The sequence below is a fragment of the Trichogramma pretiosum genome, unplaced genomic scaffold (genome assembly GCF_000599845.2).
Source record: "Trichogramma pretiosum strain Unisexual culture from Peru unplaced genomic scaffold, Tpre_2.0 scaffold1, whole genome shotgun sequence".
Taxonomy (NCBI): Eukaryota; Metazoa; Arthropoda; class Insecta; order Hymenoptera; family Trichogrammatidae; genus Trichogramma; species Trichogramma pretiosum.
In genome coordinates this window covers 2,923,948-2,942,854 of record NW_019641703.1, presented here as the reverse complement: position 1 = coordinate 2,942,854, position 18,907 = coordinate 2,923,948, and the positions used below count along the sequence as shown (strand labels likewise).

General features: G+C 40.8%; 1 protein-coding gene across 1 annotated transcript; it reads right to left on the bottom strand.

Annotated features, from left to right (window-relative positions):
• Positions 1-12,367: 12,367 nt before the first annotated feature.
• On the bottom strand, positions 12,368-18,388 carry LOC106654787. Its single transcript, XM_014374807.2, has 4 exons — positions 17,105-18,388; positions 16,163-16,293; positions 15,603-15,843; positions 12,368-15,398 (listed from the first exon to the last, which is right to left on the bottom strand). The coding sequence occupies exons 1-4, from the start codon at positions 17,892-17,894 to the stop codon at positions 13,228-13,230; spliced, it is 3,333 nt and encodes a 1,110-aa protein (XP_014230293.1). The 5' UTR covers positions 17,895-18,388; the 3' UTR covers positions 12,368-13,227.
• Positions 18,389-18,907: the final 519 nt, after the last annotated feature.

Sequence of the window (18,907 nt, the reverse complement as noted above, 5' to 3'; positions counted from 1 at the left end):
GCTAATTCCTTGCAACATTTCCTAAAGTTATTAACGCTGCGGGCTTTTTGGATGCAATTAAGTTTATTTCATAGTTGAGCCACTTTTATAAATAATTATTACCTTACCGAACAACACAATTGTATCGCCTTTGAGAAAAATCGAATTATGCGATTGCCGTTAAGAACTCGAAAATGGCAAACTTATTGAAAGTGACAGAAATATTGATTACAAAAACGTGTTCTTGCAGTCACTTTAGCAAACCAATGAATGAAAATTATCTTGCGAACGACGCAGAAAAGCTACTATTTAACATCTTTGCTTTGAATAAATTTTCAACAGTCGCACCAGCAACGCGCTCAGACACTTGAATGTACTCGCAACTTTGAGCTCAGTAATTCTCGCGAGTATTTAACCCCATATAGCCGTAGCATAAGATGGAACAGGTTGACGCAGCACTCATTTCAATCACTTACGCGTATGTGCATATACGGGCCGACTGCAGCAGCGCACAATACACACGATGCCCGTCTGTGCATGCAGGCTCGGCGCGAGCACGCGTATGTGTATGTGTACCTAATGCTGCTTAAAAATTCTCTCACGTCGCTGCATGTGCGTTTGTATCTCTTGCGAATTATAAATGCACCATCACGTACGGTGCATACATACGTATTTATAACGCGTGTCTAAGCAGAATACTCCCGTGAGCTTAGCATCCGCGCGCGCGCATAGTAGTAGTGTATATAAGCGGGCCAGGAGAAGAGCTTCGACGTTTCTTTTCGAAAATTCTAAACGACGCGTTATGCATTTAAATAATTCTCGCGATGAAAAGTTTATTCTTTTCATTATGCTCGAAGTGTTCAAACGAATAAATGGATTTCGCTTTTTCAGGTAGCTCGATAGATTATCGTTGCCACGATCGAGCGAAAAGAGGGATTTTAAATATTAATCATCATGACTTGAAAATGCTCAGAACATGTATTAGGGTTTTGGATATTTGAGTGTAAATGGTAGATTATTATAATCTTTGTTCACGAAAAATGTCTCAGTTGACATTACGATGATACGTGCAACGGCTGAACAATCAACAGCTGAATATGTGCCAGGACTTACTGTTATACATTTATTTAACTTTGCCATTTGCAGATTCACAAGTAAAGGCACTCGACATCTAGCGATGAAAGCTTCAAATGGAACTATTGTATTTAAAGTTGTTGAAGTTTTTAAAACACTTCAATTTACATTTTTAGAGGATTTGAAATGTGCTTCATATTTCTATAACATGATTGTAATGAAAAAATTGTCAAAATCAAACCAATTAATGATAATGTATTTAGAAATATTTCAAAGGGTTATTTTTTGGTTATAATAGATCATTATTAATATTGCACTTCCATCAGGATGAAGATGATGATGATGATGATGATGATAATAATGATACGACAGTGTTCGCCCATCGAGGAAATATCGCAATAACCGCTAATACTGTAAAAGGTCGTAAAATCCCATAGTAGTTGACCATTTTAACGAATTTATGACATCTATATCGGCGTGACTTCGGGCACTCGAAATACACTCGAGCGCAGCGTTCTATATAATATACACTCGTAAATGAGCTTCTTTAACGCCGCCTTTATTATAATAATACACTGTATTCTTTATAATGTATATAAGCACAAACTGTCGATATAAACCTGGGACAGATAAAGCGCAGCATATGATGCGCGCGTGCAGTACACGCCTCGTGCCTCAACTCATCTCAACGCTGCTGCTGCGGCAAAGCACTGCTGCGAGCACACGCCAAATATTATATACACCGCCGCGTGTAATGGTTATAGTTTTGAATTTCAGGTATGTATATAGACCGCCCATCGCTGCAGCAGCGCGCGGCGCACGGGCCGGCCTTTTGTTAACCAATATAAATAAATCAGGTGGTCAGGCAAAGGCATACACACACAAAAGAGTTGCACAATGTGTAGAAGATGCAGCTCATGCCGGAAGAAATATGAGTAAGGGTGGATGGATGCTGCGAAAGAGGAGTGAAGAGCCACGAGAGAGAGAGAGAGAGAGAGAGAGGAGCGCGCTAATAACCCGAATATGAGAGGAGAGCAGCGATGTAGACGCGCGCGCTTATTCGACGATGTGCCAACATCGATCATCGCGCGAACCCAACGTAATTTACACATATAAATGATACAAGTTTGCTGATATCCAGAGTTCATCATTAAATGTTTTGCAGCTTTATGCTCTCTATATAAATTTTAATTTCAACAATTTACTGAAAAAGAGACCCGTAACGATTCGAGCTGACCAAGTCAAATGAATTATGCTAGAAAATTCGACCGCCGGTCATTGCATGAGCAATCCTATACAAAAAGACGTTTCGATAAAAATCATCGCAGTTCGCAACATCCGACCGCGCGAGGAAGAAGCTAATGAAAAAAGGAGCAACGCATTTACTGCACGCGCCAGGAATTTGAGGTAGATCTCTTTGGGTTCCGTTTTTTTTTTCAAAATATAAAAGCTCTCTTGTTGTGCACACGAGCGCGCTGTTCTCCTCCGTTCATCCGCGCGTGACCTGTGCTCCTCGCGGCAAAGCCCACGCGTGCGCCCGCGTGCAAGGGCAGAAAAAAGATTTATACATTCGCCGAGGCCCAGCGGGCCGCCGACAGTCTCTCTCTCTTCGTCTCTCTCGCTGACCCTCGTTGCCCCTTTGCACGTAGAAGTTTTTATATACATAATATATCCATCTCTGATCGCTTTGTTAAAATATACTTTATTATATATTTCTGGCCAAATGTAGGCTCGCCGAGGCCTCTTTCACCTCCACTGGTTCTCGTATTTCGACAAGAAAAAATAGAATACTACGCTCGTGATGTCTGCTCTGATTTTTTTTTCTCTTCATATTGTTTTTGTCTGTACCACTTGTCAATCTGCACGATATTCTCACAGAGGCGTAGTTTTTTTTCATATCTCTGAGTATATCTTCAACAATTTATACAGACAAATATGCCTTCTTTTGATGCGGAAAAATTTTCTTATAACTTATATTATCATCGGTAAAAATTTCAAAAATATTCTAGTTCTATTTATTTTTTTGTATTTTTTTTCGTACAATCAATTCGGTACGCACCGACGTAACGTTGATATTGGGATAACAAAGGCCAACCTCGAATTTTCAATCGAATCGAACGTGAACTTAATCTTCTATTTCTCCTCCACTATTGACATATACGCTGGCTGCAGTGTATCAGCACGAGAGCGTTTGCTGCTTGAGCATAAAATCTATAATACGTACCCCGAGTACGTTCGTGAGAAATAATTTCATTTTTAAAAAGCAATATTCCAATCGACGCGATTCCATCTCATTGGCTGCTGCTGCTGCGAGCGTATAACATTTTGCGCTCGCGACTTTGCATTGAATGTCGTTGAAATATGCACAGATAAAAAACTCGGGGGTGCGCTGCGCGCGCTATGCACATTTGATCGCTTCGATAAATCTCGCATGAATCAGTGTAGCAAGAAATTTATTCCCTACGTATATTTATAGCTGTGTACGTGCGTGTGTGTATGTGTGTGAGTACGATTTGGAGAGTTGCTTCCTGCGCGCGTTGTGTTTCCGCGCCCGCCGCGTTACAGGAGTTTTTCTCGCTCCCGATTCCCTTTTCTACTTTTTTTTTCAATACTATTTCACATTTATCGAATGTAAATACCTTGATAAAGTGTGCACCAGATTTTCCACTGCGTAACTCGGTTTCCTTTACGGACGCCAAAATATTTTTTACTCTCAATATAACTATTCAATTAACAGCATACCTCCGCTTTTACCATTGTGCGAGTTTTCGTTGCGGAAAAATTGTAAATGTTAAAAATAACTTTAAAAAATCTGCAGTTAAGGTGAAAATGTATGAATGATGAAAAATTATTTCTAAAATATACTGCTTGTCGTGCAATTGTGTAAGGAACGTATAACTTAATTCTCTAATTATTGTACAACATTTCAAGACACGCGCCTGCACCTGCACACTTTACACTCCCGCGAGCTTTTTTCTTACAGCAGAGACTGCTCAGCCTTTTAAACTTTCACAGTCGGTGCAGTCAACAAGTTTTTTATTTTCGTCTGGAGGCAAGACACAACCTTGAGCTTATTCGCGCACAAGCGTGGCTATAGTGTCGGGGCTAAGAGGTTTATAAAATCGAGCGCTAGGGTTAATTTCGTTAAAATATCTTTTTACCTTTTCAGCTTTACTGGATTCTCTGGCAAAGCGTCTCCAAAAGGTATAAAGGCAACATATTTATGAAGAACCTTTGAAATGCAACGTTTCTCTCTTTCTTTGGGTTTCCCTTTTGCAAGAGTTCGACTTTTATACGCGTTAAACATAATAGTTATAGTAATAATAATAATAACAATAATAATAATAATAATAACGATAACAAGGAAATATTTTTTCAACAATTACTATTTGTGCAGTATTAAAGTACAAAACTCAAGTCTATCTTGGAATATTTATGATTAAGCTCTTTGAAATATATTAGAGAATGAAAAATTGTACTTTTCATAACTGTATAATAATTTTACCCGTTCTGGCTTATAATCTATGTTTTTTCAAGCCGCATACGCGGTAGAAATTTTGAACATTTAATAGCTAGTTGTTTGTCAACAACAATTTTTTTTGAACGTAAAAAGGCTAGTAGAACTAGGTATATAACAAAGAAAAGTCGACCTTTTTTTCAAAATTTCGCGGTGATTTAAAAAAAAAATTTTGATGATATACTAGACAGGGGACGAATAATTAGATAAATAACATAAATACTACATGTGCGAAAGAGTATTGATTGACAAAAGCACATAAATCAGGTTATCTTAAGAGGTAGGTGACATCTTATGTTGATTGTCCTCTGACCCAGCTATCAAATTTTTATGAAAAAATGTTTAATGCCGACTACCAAATCATGATTTTTTTAAAATCATGCCTTTGACTTATGCTATGATAATAACTTTGTTACTCGCAGTTTTACTAATAACGGTAATCGCCATCTACTGGTAGAATTACTATCCGAATTGTTGCTTTGACTTATACATTTAGTTTTATTTGTCCACTTTTAGTTTTGTAGATACAGGTACTCGCCATCTAGCGGTGAATGCTTAAGTAAATAAAAAGGACGAAAACTTGTCTAGAATTTTTAAAAACAGTTAAATTATCATATGCAGATCATTTGAAATCCGCTTAATATTTGCTATATAAAAAGAAAAATCGTCAAAAATAAGTCAATGAATGGTGACGTATTTTAAAACATTTTAACAACAGCAGCTTCGTTTACTAGCGACTTTAGAACTGTAGAATATGTTAATAAAATTAGTTTTGTGCATATATTTTTTCCCGATATCATTGGGAGTTTTCATTAATTGGAAATGAATTTCAACCTATCCGAATTTAATTAATGAAAAGGACACACACTAGTGCGCGCCAGACTCGTTTCGTTTTTTTCTCCGGTACAATTACAAAGAGTAAAAGAATGGCTAAGGCTGGAACGCATGATGAACATGAAAAGAAATTGAATTAATACACAAGGAAGGGTACGGTGTATAAGCTCCTCTAATCGATTCAGTTTAATTATTCCGTGTTTTTGCGAGCCAATTTATGAAAAGATCTACAAGTCCGGCTCATCAACATTTCTAATCTGAATTTCAATGATACTTTTTACCTCCGAACAGTGTTATTGAATTAAATGTTGCGGATTTTTTCCACCAAAAATATAACGACTCATTAATCGAATTTAACAAATTTTCTTTGCATCAAAATCCTCATCTTAGTACATTAATTTTTTTTCAACAACCGGCGTCGACTGTTATCCCAAGGAATTCATTTCGAATCAAAACATCGTTCCAAGCTCGACCAAAGGGGTAAACAGCGAATGCGCCGGCTGAGAACGAAGTGCCGGACACGCTTTTGCTCTATTTAAATTTCGATCAAAGCTCGATTACTGCACGTCGCGTGCGCTCACTAACCCGCTGCTGAGAGCAGAGAGAGAGAGAGAGAGAGAGAAAGAGTGCAAGTCCACTGTGTACCTCTACGCTGCACTGTACACACGTATTTGCGCAATTTCAAACGATTCAAGCGCGTGATGGCTCGCGAACAATAACAACAATAATAATCGTAATAATGATAATAACACAAGCCACCGCTGCCGCACGCGCATTATCCTCGAAACTTGCTTTTGTACTTGCGCTCGCGCGCGCAAGAAGGATAAATTGTGTGTCTGTGTGTGTGTGCCACCTGTGCACGAGCCGGTTATAAAACGTGGAAAGGAGATTTTATATTATACTTATAATATATATTTATATACGTGTGTATGTGTGTGTGCATTCGAAAGAAAAAGAGAGGACTATAGATCCATTCAAGCACAATGACCATGCGAATGTGTTTACGCGAGCGTCCGAGAGTGCGCCTCCTCGCGCTCCGGCTGGACCACCGGCATCGGATGTCTCGTGAAACGCGTTTCGAATTGAACCGGCTCTCTCTTTCTTTCTCTCTCTCTCGCTCTCCCGTCCCGGGCTTGCTTTTATTATTGTAGTAGAAAAATATTCGCGAAAGGGTCGCTTGTGTGATTCGTTTTCTAAATCCTCAGTGATTCATAATATACTTGAATGATTCGTATATATAAATGCAGTGTGCATCGCTTTGTCGCTTTCGCAAATACATACATATACGATGCGAGACCAGTCTCTTTCTGTATTGGCGAAGGGCAACCACGCGAAGCAACCGTAAGGGTATACAAAAGATTCAAGAGGAGGTTTGGATGTCGCATTCATATAGGTATGTTTACTTGTCTCTTTTTACTAGAACGATCCTGCATGGACACAAACAAAAGACTCTCCAAGGCTACTTTTGATAATTCCGCAATAAATATTTGATAAGGCTGTCGGGCAGCAATTTTTCAGCCGCATGAGCGTTGAAATATGTGTCAACTGTTCGGGATAAAATTCTCTACGAAAAAATTCTCTGATTAATTTATTACTTTTTGCAAAAAGTCAACGATGGATGCACGCGAGTATGTCAGAGGCAAAAAGTCGATTAAGATCGAAGCAATACAAATCGCATGTCACTCTTGGACTCTTTTGTATATAATCAAGCATTGAACATCAGCAGCACAGGACTGCTGCACTGCGGGTGGTGCGTAATAAAAACTGCAAATGTTGCATATCAGATGAAGACATTAATCTTCTATCGATCTTTTAGCGAGAATGAATGAGAGAGAGATAGAGGGAAAGGTAGACAGAGAGAACGAGAAAGGGAGAGAGATAGAGGGCAAAAAAGAAAAGAAAAATAAAACTGTGAACTCGCTAGCTCAATTCTGTCGCGATTTCTCCTCACCGCAAATTCTCTCTCGTTCTCTCGCCGGGTTGAGAGTTTCGGATCGATACTCATACACGAGGAAATCCTCATAACCACACGAGCCGAGATGAGATTCGACTACACCAACGCCTTCAAAGTGGCCTTGATAGTGTCTGCCCTCCCGTCAAGAGTTTCCGTTTGATGGGTCGATGTGACTGCGCCGCAAGAGCGTCGAGCTCTTCGATAAATCTGTCCCCCACCTCCCTCGTCCTGCCCTGGACAATTTCACGTTTCCAATTTAGTTTGCACGCGGCACACACCGCACACACACACACACATGCGCAAACGCACCCAGAATTTATGAAGATGAAATCGCTGGTAAACATTTTTTTAATGAGACTTGGGCCGCGCGCAGGCAACACATACACGTGTGAAGGCGTTGCTTCGATTAAAATCAATTAACTGGTCTTTCGCGTTTACTTGTGAGCGCGTGCAGGTGTTTGCAAGTGCGTCTCGCGCGTTACACTTTTTCAGTCGCATAATATCGCCTTTTTTTGCCGACACCGCCGCCACCGTTCACATATTTATGGTTTGGCGCGAAATTATTGAACAAGAAATTTCATACTTGCACGTTTTCGTTTGATATTATATACTATATTTGGATCGATATTGTACTGATTCCAGTAATGGCAATATGCTTCGATTCCATGCTTCGATTCCATGCTCCGATGGAATTCTTCATGCATAAGAAATAATATTCATGATGAAAAATACTTGTCGCCAATGTATATAATATATATAAATCGATTATTTTTTTTTTATAATATCGGAGCAAATAAAATTCGAAGAAGCGTTCTCAATACAAATGACCAGGCTCATGAAGCGTGTAATGCATTTTTAATGCAATATGGAGAAGTATTAAAAAAAACTGCGAACCCCAAGCGCGGAACTGTTGAGAAAAGCTGCGAAGGTGTGTGCGCGCGCTGATCGTCAAACGCTCCGGTATATACGTCTTACATAAACTAGCCGAGAAGAAAGTGTAGGTTGTAAAAAAAGGGAAGAATTCCGTGACAATGAGCAGGCTCTCGGCTGTTTGCTGTTTAACACACGCCCGTCGTGAGCTCGTCATAATTAGGCTGCAAGCGAGCCGGAGCTCACTACAACAGAAAAAAAAAGAATAAGCCGCCCTCGCGGCGACGCGAAAAGTTCGCTCCAGCTTTAGAGAAATAATTCTCGTAAAGAGAGCGAGAGTATATAGAGCTAACTGTAATACGGACTTTTTCGGGCGTTATTAGTCAAAAGATCATGATTACAGAGCGGCGCGCGCGCGTGAACGACCACCTGGTGAGGTATGCTATAAGAGGAAGCAAATCCGTTTTGAGTGCGAGCTGATGCTTTTTCTTTCTGGGTGCGAAGATCGTCACTTTGCGCGCGTCCAGCACAGTACGCCCCGTACTTTGTTCGTGTTTCTATTTTACGACGCAATGCGGACGTGCGCTTCGACGCCCAAACTATATGCGGAATATATTCAGGGCAGTTCGAGATGTGCGCGCGCGTATTATAAAGCACAAGCGCGGGCGTCTCATCCTCGCGCATCGACAGAGATAAATCTTCACGAGAGAAATTTTTGCGTGAAAGTTTTTCCGTGTCTGCGTGCGATATATTGTCATATGCTTCGGATAATACACCGTGTGCGGCTGATGTCGCTACCGCTTCTGCGTGAGGTTGTACGCACTTGGCTTTTCAGAAGTTTCGAGCTTTAGATTCTCCGCAGTTACGTACACGTTCAACATGACAAGTTTTACTCGATGTTCTTGTCGGTGCAATAATTCGAGCTTAGTAACAAGCTGTAAATGAATCATTGCTTTGAACCTATATTCAAAGTTATGAAATATTAAAATCTTTCTAAATATTTTATGATGAAAAATCTTCAACGCTAAAGACTAATTTAATTGTTGTATTAAAAAATAAATCGAATAAATATTTCAGTCACATTGTATTGCAAAAATCTATTTAATATTTCCTTCTTTCCAATGCCAGACATACATGTAAACTCTTTCCTATGCGCACAAAGAAGAAATCCTTATTTTCCGATACTCTTTCTTTTAAGAAATTCTTCTTGTCGCATAATATCGACTTTGTATTTCTAAAAAAAATTACACCTTTTCTTTGACATGATGTCGTTGTACGAAACATTATTTTCGGGTCCGGAAGTATGTCGGATCGTCAAAGGGCACCATCGTGTCACCCTTTATTGCGAAGCAAGCTTCCTTCTTCCCAATAAACTACAGGATTTGTTCCCTTATAGTCACTAAATGTACCATTGATGAAAGTCAACGATTTTACTTGTAGTAATACAGTATGAATATTTTTATTTTTCCCTAAAATTGTGAGTACACTGTTCAAACAATCTTTGATTCAATGCAAACATTAAGATAAATCAACTCGGTACTCTAATTTAAACATATAAAATATTTTAATACTAATTTTTGCGTTAATTACTCGAAAAGTTTATTAAGAATCAATCGTATTGAAAACTAGTCTTCGCCACTAGATGGCGAATATTTTTATCTATAAATCTGCAAGTGACATAGTGAAATTAACTGTATAAGTATAATACGAAATAATACTCTATTTATTACTTTGTTATTGCGTTTATCCCTATACTTAATTTTCCAAATCGATCAACTTAAAATCAAAATTTTGAATGTGCAAAGCTAATGATCGACTTGATTTTTACGGAATTGGAAACTGAGCCCATTCTACTGTAAACGAAACTACTACAAATATTTTTCGAGTTTAAAATGTCGTTACACTTTATACTTGGCATAGCACGCAGAACTGTCGGCATTCGCGAACTCTCCTCTTTCGCCCTTTGTTGTCTGGCAGAACACCATGCGCCTAATACCTTATCAAGAACTGGTTGTACTTGGGCAAAACAGCTCATCTTCTATCACATGCCTTGAAACTTTTACTGCTTTTACTAGCTATAAAGTTCATATATCCCGTTCGCGTTAAATATTTCAGCCTTTTTGATATTACGTGATGAGTTTTACGAAAGATTCTTTGAATTATTTTGAGCTTATTTACCTTGTATTATTTTTATTACAATATTTTACTAAATTAATTAAAGTAATGCTCTCGTTTTCGAGATTTTTATAAATTTATACATTGTTTTGAAGAGTTTTTAATTTAATGGAACAAATTCATAATGCATATACTCACTAAGCTTTGGACGTCGATTATTATAGAAATGAAAATTCGTTCTTTTATGAAAACATGTGTAGGAGTTCAACACTAATACACTTGCAACTGCTATTTCACATGTTTATGGAAACTTTTTCTAATAATCGAAAACTTTCAAACACTCCAGTAGGCAATAATACAAAGCCCGTAGAGAGAGAGATTCGATTACCGCTGAAAAATTATAAAAAATGAATGTTATTTACGAAGAAGAAAAAAATTGTTGTTAAGGGTAGGTAAAATTTTAATGAACTGATACAGTTTTACACAATTACATTGTTTATATCAAGTTTTTTATTTTCAATATTTTTCAAAATTTAATATTTCATAAAAATGAAATCTATGATATTCAATTGATACATCGATTCAATAAAATTCTGAAGTTACGATTTCCAAGTTGATTTCACCGAGTCGTGCATGGTGGTGTTTCATTTCATTATCTCTTCAATTAGAAAAGTTTATTTCAAAAAGTTAAAGTTTTAAAAAATGATCAAAAACTCTGTAATTCATCTTTAAATTAAAATAAATGATTCAAGACGGAATTGGAGCAGGCTGGTAAAAATATAATGAAATCCTTTAACAATATAATAATTTAACTCAAATTGAAAAATTGGCTCAAGAAAATTCACTCGTACCTGAACTCGAGCAATAAAAGAAAAATTACTAGCACTTAGAAACACATTTTGTGAGGCGTCAACGCGCTTAAGTACGTCGATACTCCAATGGGTCGCTAAAGCGTGTAATCATTGTGCTTTCTGTCGCGCGAAGGTTGTTATGCACCGAGATTCTTTTTATTTCTTTTTCTCTTCCCTTTTCTTCCTTCGACATGATTTTTCTCGACTCTACATACATAGATATAACTGTGCAATATATTATACCAGACTCCGACAACCGAGAGATTTATAATTGCACAGCAGCGGCGGTGGCGGCAGCAGCAGCAGCAGCATCACAGCGTTGAAGAGAAAAGAGAACGGGCGCAAGGGGGAGAATTTTCAAGCGCGAGTGCACACGCCAGAACTTTGATGAAGAAATATTTTTTTACGATGGAAACAGACTTAAGTGCGAGAACTACTAGGGATATCGTTACTCTTGCTCTTCCAGTGAAGTCTGTCGAAAAAGCCCCGAGAAAGAAGCGTAATATGTTCCTATGTGCTCACACGCATAAATACGTATATAGCACTTACTCTTTGCTATGAGGTAGAAACTTTTTCCGCTCGGTGAAGTCATACTGCAAAAGCAATTAATCAAGTTTATAATTGAATGTTCGTCTAATTTCAAATATTGTCATGTACTTTTTCGTATATTTGCAACCTCGAATTTATTTCATTTTTTAAATTACTGAAAGGTAATTTATACCTGTACACCGTAACACGTTGCGTGCATCGTATGAACTAAAAAATCTCGGTCAAAAAAAACAAAATCATTCCGAGCGAGTAGCACTAACTAAACTGATGCAGCATTCGAATTTTAATTAATTCGTAATTAATGACACTCTCATTATTGCTACATAAATCAGTTGAACAAAAAAAAAATCAATCGCTGCGTATATGCAGGTATTGAAACACTGTTTTTCATTCATGCTGTGAATGGGTTGTATTGATTCCATGAACATGATTGCGACACAAACCGAAATATATCACTTGGTGCATCTGACGTATGCTATATTTTTTGGAGTTCATATTTATAATCGAGTTATTTTCGAACATCTAACCATCGGATTTGGGCAAAAATTACTTTTTATTGGTAAATTATGACAAGTAAATAATTGAAAATACATACTATAAATATTATTAATTGATAATTTGTTTATTTCCATCGTATATAATACATAAAATAAAAGTCGATTAAAAACAATAGTCCAAAAACATGTGTCTTATTTTGTACAACGCTGAAAAAGTCAATGTCCGTTTTACTTTTTTTAAGATATACTATGACACAGATATTAAGATATTAAGAAATAACACTTTTTTTGTCTCTAATAAAGTCTGAACAGTAGTATATATTTATATATTTATAAATAATTTTTTAATATAGATTATGCAAACGTCTTGAAAGTCATCATCAGTCATTAGATTTTTAATGGTAAAAGATCTTATAATTTATCATCTCAAAAAACAGCGTCGCGAATACGCGCATATCCTTACGTTTATACAGTACAATAAAACGTGTCAGGGCGCGCGACTATACTTAATATACTGTTATTATAATATATCGACGGCATAAACGAGTAAATCAGAGCATACAAGTAACTATTATCTCAGTATTTGTGTCTTTCGTCTGCTGCGCGCGGGCGGGCGGACACCTCGAGTGTGTGTTTGTATAATCGTTACATTGAGCTTGTGCGTGAGTGTGTGTATAAGTGTGTGTATACCTGTGTAAATGTGGTATGGTTTCAAGTGAAGTGTGACTTTATATATATAATATATATAGATGTACGTAATCGCGTCGGAAGTCAGTTTTTTTTTACTCTTACATTACTTGGCTAAGATCAATGATCGAATTTAGTTGTTACAATTAAACAATGAAAAAATTCCGTGAATATCACAATGGAGGTAAAAACCCTTTCAGTTTTTTGATGTTCGCTGCTCGGTTGTCGAATTTCACGTTAATCCTACTACAAGGGGACATCATCATCTCGATTGGCTGTGTCTTGGTGCGCGCTTGGCGTTCAAGGCGAACGTTTCATGTTGTACTCGTTCTCGTACTCTTTGATGTACAAATTTTTGAGAAATATTTGATTATCGAGCTCTCCGTGCGAGGGGGGAAGGAAGCGCTTGGTGCGACTGCTCGGCGCGTCGACTTTGGACTTGGTCAACTCACTGCTGCCCGACAGTATGTGGTTTATGGACAGTAACTTACGTCGCACCTCCATCACGGGAGGAATCTTCGTGGCGGATAAATCCCTGATTCGCTTGCTTCGAGATTTGGGCTGATTGCTATCGATACCCATTGACGGGATCTCATTGTCCGAGACGGATGGTGTGGTGGAAGTGGAGGTGGCAGTACTAGTGCTTGAAGCAGCGGTAACACTGGCAGGAGTGGAGGTGGCGATTTTCTTCGTTGCGCTGCTGCTGCTGCTGCTGCTGCTGCTACTGCTACTGTCGTTAATTATCGCCGGCGTCGTCGTCGTTCTACTGTCTGGTTTCGGAGCTACCGAAGTGCTCGTCGTCGATGTAGCCGCCGAGATTGGAATCGCAGTAGTCTCGTTGTTATCGCTTTTGGACGAATTGAGCTTACTTTCAATGATATGTTTGAAAAACGTGTAGATCTCGCCGACGGTGAAACTCGTATTGTTTCGACCCGACACTCGCTCGATCTTCATTTTCTTGATCAGTTCTTCGGTGGCGTTTTGTGCTTCGAGAGCGGACAATTTTTGAGTTACGTAGTCGTTGATAAACTCATAAAAACCCTTGAAGTGGTTCGGTGATTTGTGCTTCTTTTTTTCCGTATCCTTTTCCTTCGCGTTTTCCTTATCTTTTTCCTTGCCTTTATCCTTCGATCTGCTCTTCTCTTGGTGTCCTCGGTCTTTTTTCTTCTTCTTCAAGTCTTTACGCAAATGTTTCTCGCTCCATCGCAATGACTTATTGTAAAACTTGGTAATCCTCTCGAACTCGCGCTTCAACTTGGTGAATTCTCTCTGACTCTTGGTCTCGGCATTTTCGTGATTTTTGCCTACACCATTTTTCTTGTTCTCGGAGAGGTCGACGTTGAAGAAATTTTTGCTCATGGCGTTGAGCAGGTCGTGCATCGTCAAATTGGTTTCGTTGTTGGCGTGACGAGCATCGATTCTCTGCAACTTGCGGTACACCACGCGTAAAAAGTCGATCATCTTTTCGTCTCGAGTTTTACCACCGTGCCCACCGTGGCTCCTGCTCACATTGCGATGCACCACGACCGTGTTATTGCCAGAAATGGTCTGATTTATGACCTCGTTGATTTCGTCGGCGTGAGTCATCGCGTCGTGACTTTTCTCCATTTCGAGCTCCAACAGTTTCTTGCCGAGCTTGCGGAAGAAGTCGATGAATTTGCGATAGGCAACGACGACCGTCTCGTTTCTGTGCTCTCCGGCAGACCTCTTTCTACGGTTCCAACGGATACGAGGATGCTGACCCAGCTCGCACTTGGGCAGCTCTTTGGGACTCCAAGAGCCTCCGATGCAGGTGGCACCTGGTGGTCCGGACGCGAGATAGTAACCTTTGTCGCAGTCGTACATTATCTGCTTATTATTAACAATTTTCTTAACGTAAGGTCGGTAATCGTAGACTCCCATATTTCCAACCAGCAGGACTTTGCCGTTTTGCACGTAGCCGGGGAACGGGCAGTAGACTTCGATGCAGTGAGGAATGTCACCGGTCCAGTTGCCGTACTGACACTCGACGGAGAACGAATTGTTGTACGGACCGCCACCGATCATCTCGAAGCCGTCCTTGCACTTGAACACGGCCTTCATGCCGTGCTCGGTCTTGGGCGCGATCACCATGCCGTTCTTGGGCGGCTTGGGCATGAGCTTGCAGCGAGCCGGCGTGCACGAGGGCACGATGGTCCACGTGCCGTTGTTGCACTCGACCGGATGATGAGCCATGGCGAACTCGTAGTCGCTTATGCACTCGACCACGAGTCGCTTGCCGTGCTCGGCGATCGTCACGTTGTTGATGTGATCGCGCTCGTCCGAGTAAACGTACACGTGGCCGCGGGCGATTTTCGGCACTATACACGGCGCTAGACACTGGGGCACTGGATAACGCCATTTGCCGTCCATCTGGCACAGACTCGAGCTGTGGCCCTCGAGTTTCATGTGCTCCTTGCAGCGAAAGATTACGCTCGCCCCCATGCCAGTTCCTGCGAGCACAATCAAAATGGTTTCGTTCTACTTTTTTGTAAAGGCTACTGATAAACTAATAACAGAAAATTTTTCTAACAAATTAACTAACGAAAAAAAAAATTACTAATGTGCTCTAGGAAAGAATTTCAGTGCAGCAAAATAAACGATCAAGCAAACAACACCTCATTTAGAATACTGACAAAAGCTTTACGGATCTTTACCATTTTCTATGTTATCGATCCAGCCATTATAAAGTATGCCCGGTGGACCACAATTGATTTCGCGACAACTGGGCGCGTGACCGGTCCACTTCCCGTCAGCGCTACATCGTCTCGTTGACGCGCCGACAATGGTGAATCCAGTTTTGCACTCGTACGACACAACTGAATTATAGGCGATAGACGTGTAAATGGCTTTCCCGTTAACTGGGTTCTCCGGTGGCTCGCATTCCACCGACGTCACCTGCAGAGACAATGTATAAATCGAACTTTCAGCTCATTGAATTATTAAAATAACGGACGAGGAAACTTTGCTAAATACTTAACGACGCACGTAGCTGAGCAGATGTAATCAGAAAATTATATATAAATAATTTCCGTTCTCTGATTGTGGAATTTAGAATTGAATTTTAAAAGCTTTTACAATTTTGAAACAAACAATTCATTAACGACCAAAATTGTTATCTCAAGAGAGTTTACAAGTAACAAAATTCAAAATTTCTGTCAGAGATTAATTACAAGGATCGCTAATGTGTTTAACAAAGTGTAGGGCGTTTATTAACCTCGACACATTTTGGAAGTTCAGACGGAAGCCAAGAGCCATCAGCAACGCAAACTTTTTCAGTTTTGCCAACCAGCTCGTAACCGTCAGCACAGTGATATGAGACATGGCAATCGTACTTGTAACATTCACCTGTACGAAATAATGAAAAACATGTTGATTGAGATGCGTTATTAGATTGTTTGCATAATTTCTATTCATTATGCATGAATGCTTGAAAGGTAGCTTGGCTTTGTTGCCACAATTTCGAAATTTGACACCGAGACAAACTGTATACGGAAATGAATTATTGCACAGTTGAAGACTGATGCAAGTTGTGAAATTTGTCTCGGTGAAATAAATATTATAGATACTATTGCGGCAGCTTTTTTTATGCTACTTTCAAGGTTGAAATAAGAATGAATTTATCTAAGCTATACTTGGAATAAAAATCAATTATTGGCGTGATCTGAGAACTATATTACGCTTGTTAAACTACTCAAAGGGGATAATGTGCAATATTTTATGACATGCATGTTTATAGCATAGTCATGCATTATAAAATTCTTAACAACATCAAAGTAAAGAAGTTTCTTTTAAAAAAAGCTTGTCCTAGTTTTCAAGTTGAATAATTAACAAAAAAATCTTTCTATCGTGTAGTATACTTCGTTGATCATATCTATTAAGCACTTTTATGCTCCTTTTTTATCAACTTCACAATAATTATTGAAAAATAAACAACGTAAAAAATGTACACTTATCCTCATAAATATCGACACAAATCGCAAGCATACAGAAGCTTTGAGATGTTTCGATGAACTTTACCTTTACTCTGAACAACAGAAGGTTAAAAAACCGAAAAAAATACTACGTATCACATTCACTAAACAACACTAAAAGATAAACACAGTAGTGATTACTGAGAAGCTTCTCTATACAACATCATGATGTGGCACCAACGTACCAGCATGCCATCCATTGGCAATGTCGGGTGGTGCTCCGCAACTCTGCGGTTCGCACACGATATCTGGCCCGTACCATCCAGCCTGACCCTCCGTCATCAGGCACTTGGCCTTCGGCGAACCCTTGGTCACATAGCCGTGATTGCAGAAGTACTGGACCATGCTATCGAGATCGAAGCTCGACTGCTCGGGCAAGGCGTTGTGCCGAGCGTTCGGGAACTTGTGCGGCGCCGGACAGAACGAGGTTGGGTCCTTTTTGCAATTCGGCGTGACGCCGGACCATCGGCCGTCGGCCCGACAGGTTCTTTGCGCCAGGCCCACGATGAAGTAGCCCGGATCGCAGGTGTAATTGGCCTTGTCACCAAAAAATCGGCCGCTGATCACCATGACGCCGTGCTCGATTTCCATGAGCTCGGGACACTCTCGGTCGGGCTTGATGCACGACATGCCGCAGAAACCGTCACAGCGGCATTTCTTCTTCTTGCTCTTGCAGTCCTCGTCGGTGGAGCACTTGCGCAGGCACTTCTGGCCGATGATCTCGGCCTGCTCCTCGTCCCGCGGACAGTGTGCCGACGGCGAGTTGCGCGGGTTCTTGTACACGCGTCCCTCGTCGTCGATCTCCGGCTTGGACGGATAGTTGTTCTCGCGGCTGTTGTCCTCGTCCCACTCGTCCTCATCTTCGTCATCGTCGTCGTTGTCGACGGTCGACTGCTGCTGTTGTTGCAGCTTCGACTGCGAGGCGACGAAAAAGGCGCACAGCACGAGCAGGCTAAGAAACAGTCTCGGCCTCATCTTGGCTCAACTGCAGCAGCAGCAAGCTCGTGGCGCGGCTGTGGGCTTCTTGCTGTTGTCAACGGCAACGGCCGAGAAAAACAGATCACACTCACCTACGAGACTCGGCTACAGCTACACACGCGAGAGACACAACAGTCGACAAAACGACTCGCACTGTTATATCGCCCAATTGATGTAGAAAACACAGTCGCTGCGCGCTAGCCTAAAGCAGCTACAAAAGCTGCCTACATGTTTACATTGAATAAGAGGGCGATGCCACGCTCACTCGCTCGGGCGACGAGGTACGCGCGCTGTACACAGCTATAAAGCAAAAGAGACGCACTTCACTTCACACGGCACTGCACTGATTACACCAACTACGAAACTTCCGAGAACTTCTGGAAAAGAAGCTTTGCTCGAAACCCTCTTCCCCTATAATCTTTTCTTTTTTCCAGTCGACTCTCGCGTACAGGTCGAGCTTTTCCGGCCCAGTGTGCAGCGATAGAAATACACTCGGGGGCTGCTGGCGCGACACTGCGCTCGACGCCGAGTCCAGGAATATATCGGCGCATCCGAGCTCGCGCATCTGGGCTGTTCAATAACTGCCGGCTCTGCTCCGCTGCTCTACCCTTGCGCAGCATCCGTCAGATGGTGAGAGAGCTTTAAGCGCGCGCGCGCAGCCACCCCGTGCCCGTCCCGCCGTACCCGCGCGCACCGTGGCGTTCGTTGCACGGCGTCGTCGTCGCAAGCTCCGTCCGTCGTCGTGTCGTTGGCCCCTCTTCTATGCACACGCAGACTCTCCCTTGCTCCCTCGTTCGCTCTCTCTCTCTCTCTCTCTCTCTCTCTCTCTGTCTTTTTCCCTCTGCAATATATATACTGTCTCTCGCTCTGCGTTCTATAGCGTCTATGTGTATTGCATTTAATGCGGTGGTGGTGGTGTCGGACGACGAGCAGCAGCAGCAGCAGCAGTAGCGTTGCAATATATACCCTGCGACCGACCTCGGTCAATGTTTATCTTTCGCCCTGCGCTA

Bases quoted from the DNA above. Each gene is read 5' to 3' on its own strand.
- LOC106654787 (XM_014374807.2), bottom strand. From the start codon at position 17,894: ATGAGGCCGAGACTGTTTCTTAGCCTGCTCGTGCTGTGCGCCTTTTTC. The intron at 15,844-16,162 runs GTTAATAAACGC...TTGTCTCTGCAG, and splicing joins AACTTCCAAAATGTGTCGAG to GTGACGTCGGTGGAATGCGA. The intron at 15,399-15,602 runs GTAAAGATCCGT...TTGTGCTCGCAG, and splicing joins GATCGATAACATAGAAAATG to GAACTGGCATGGGGGCGAGC.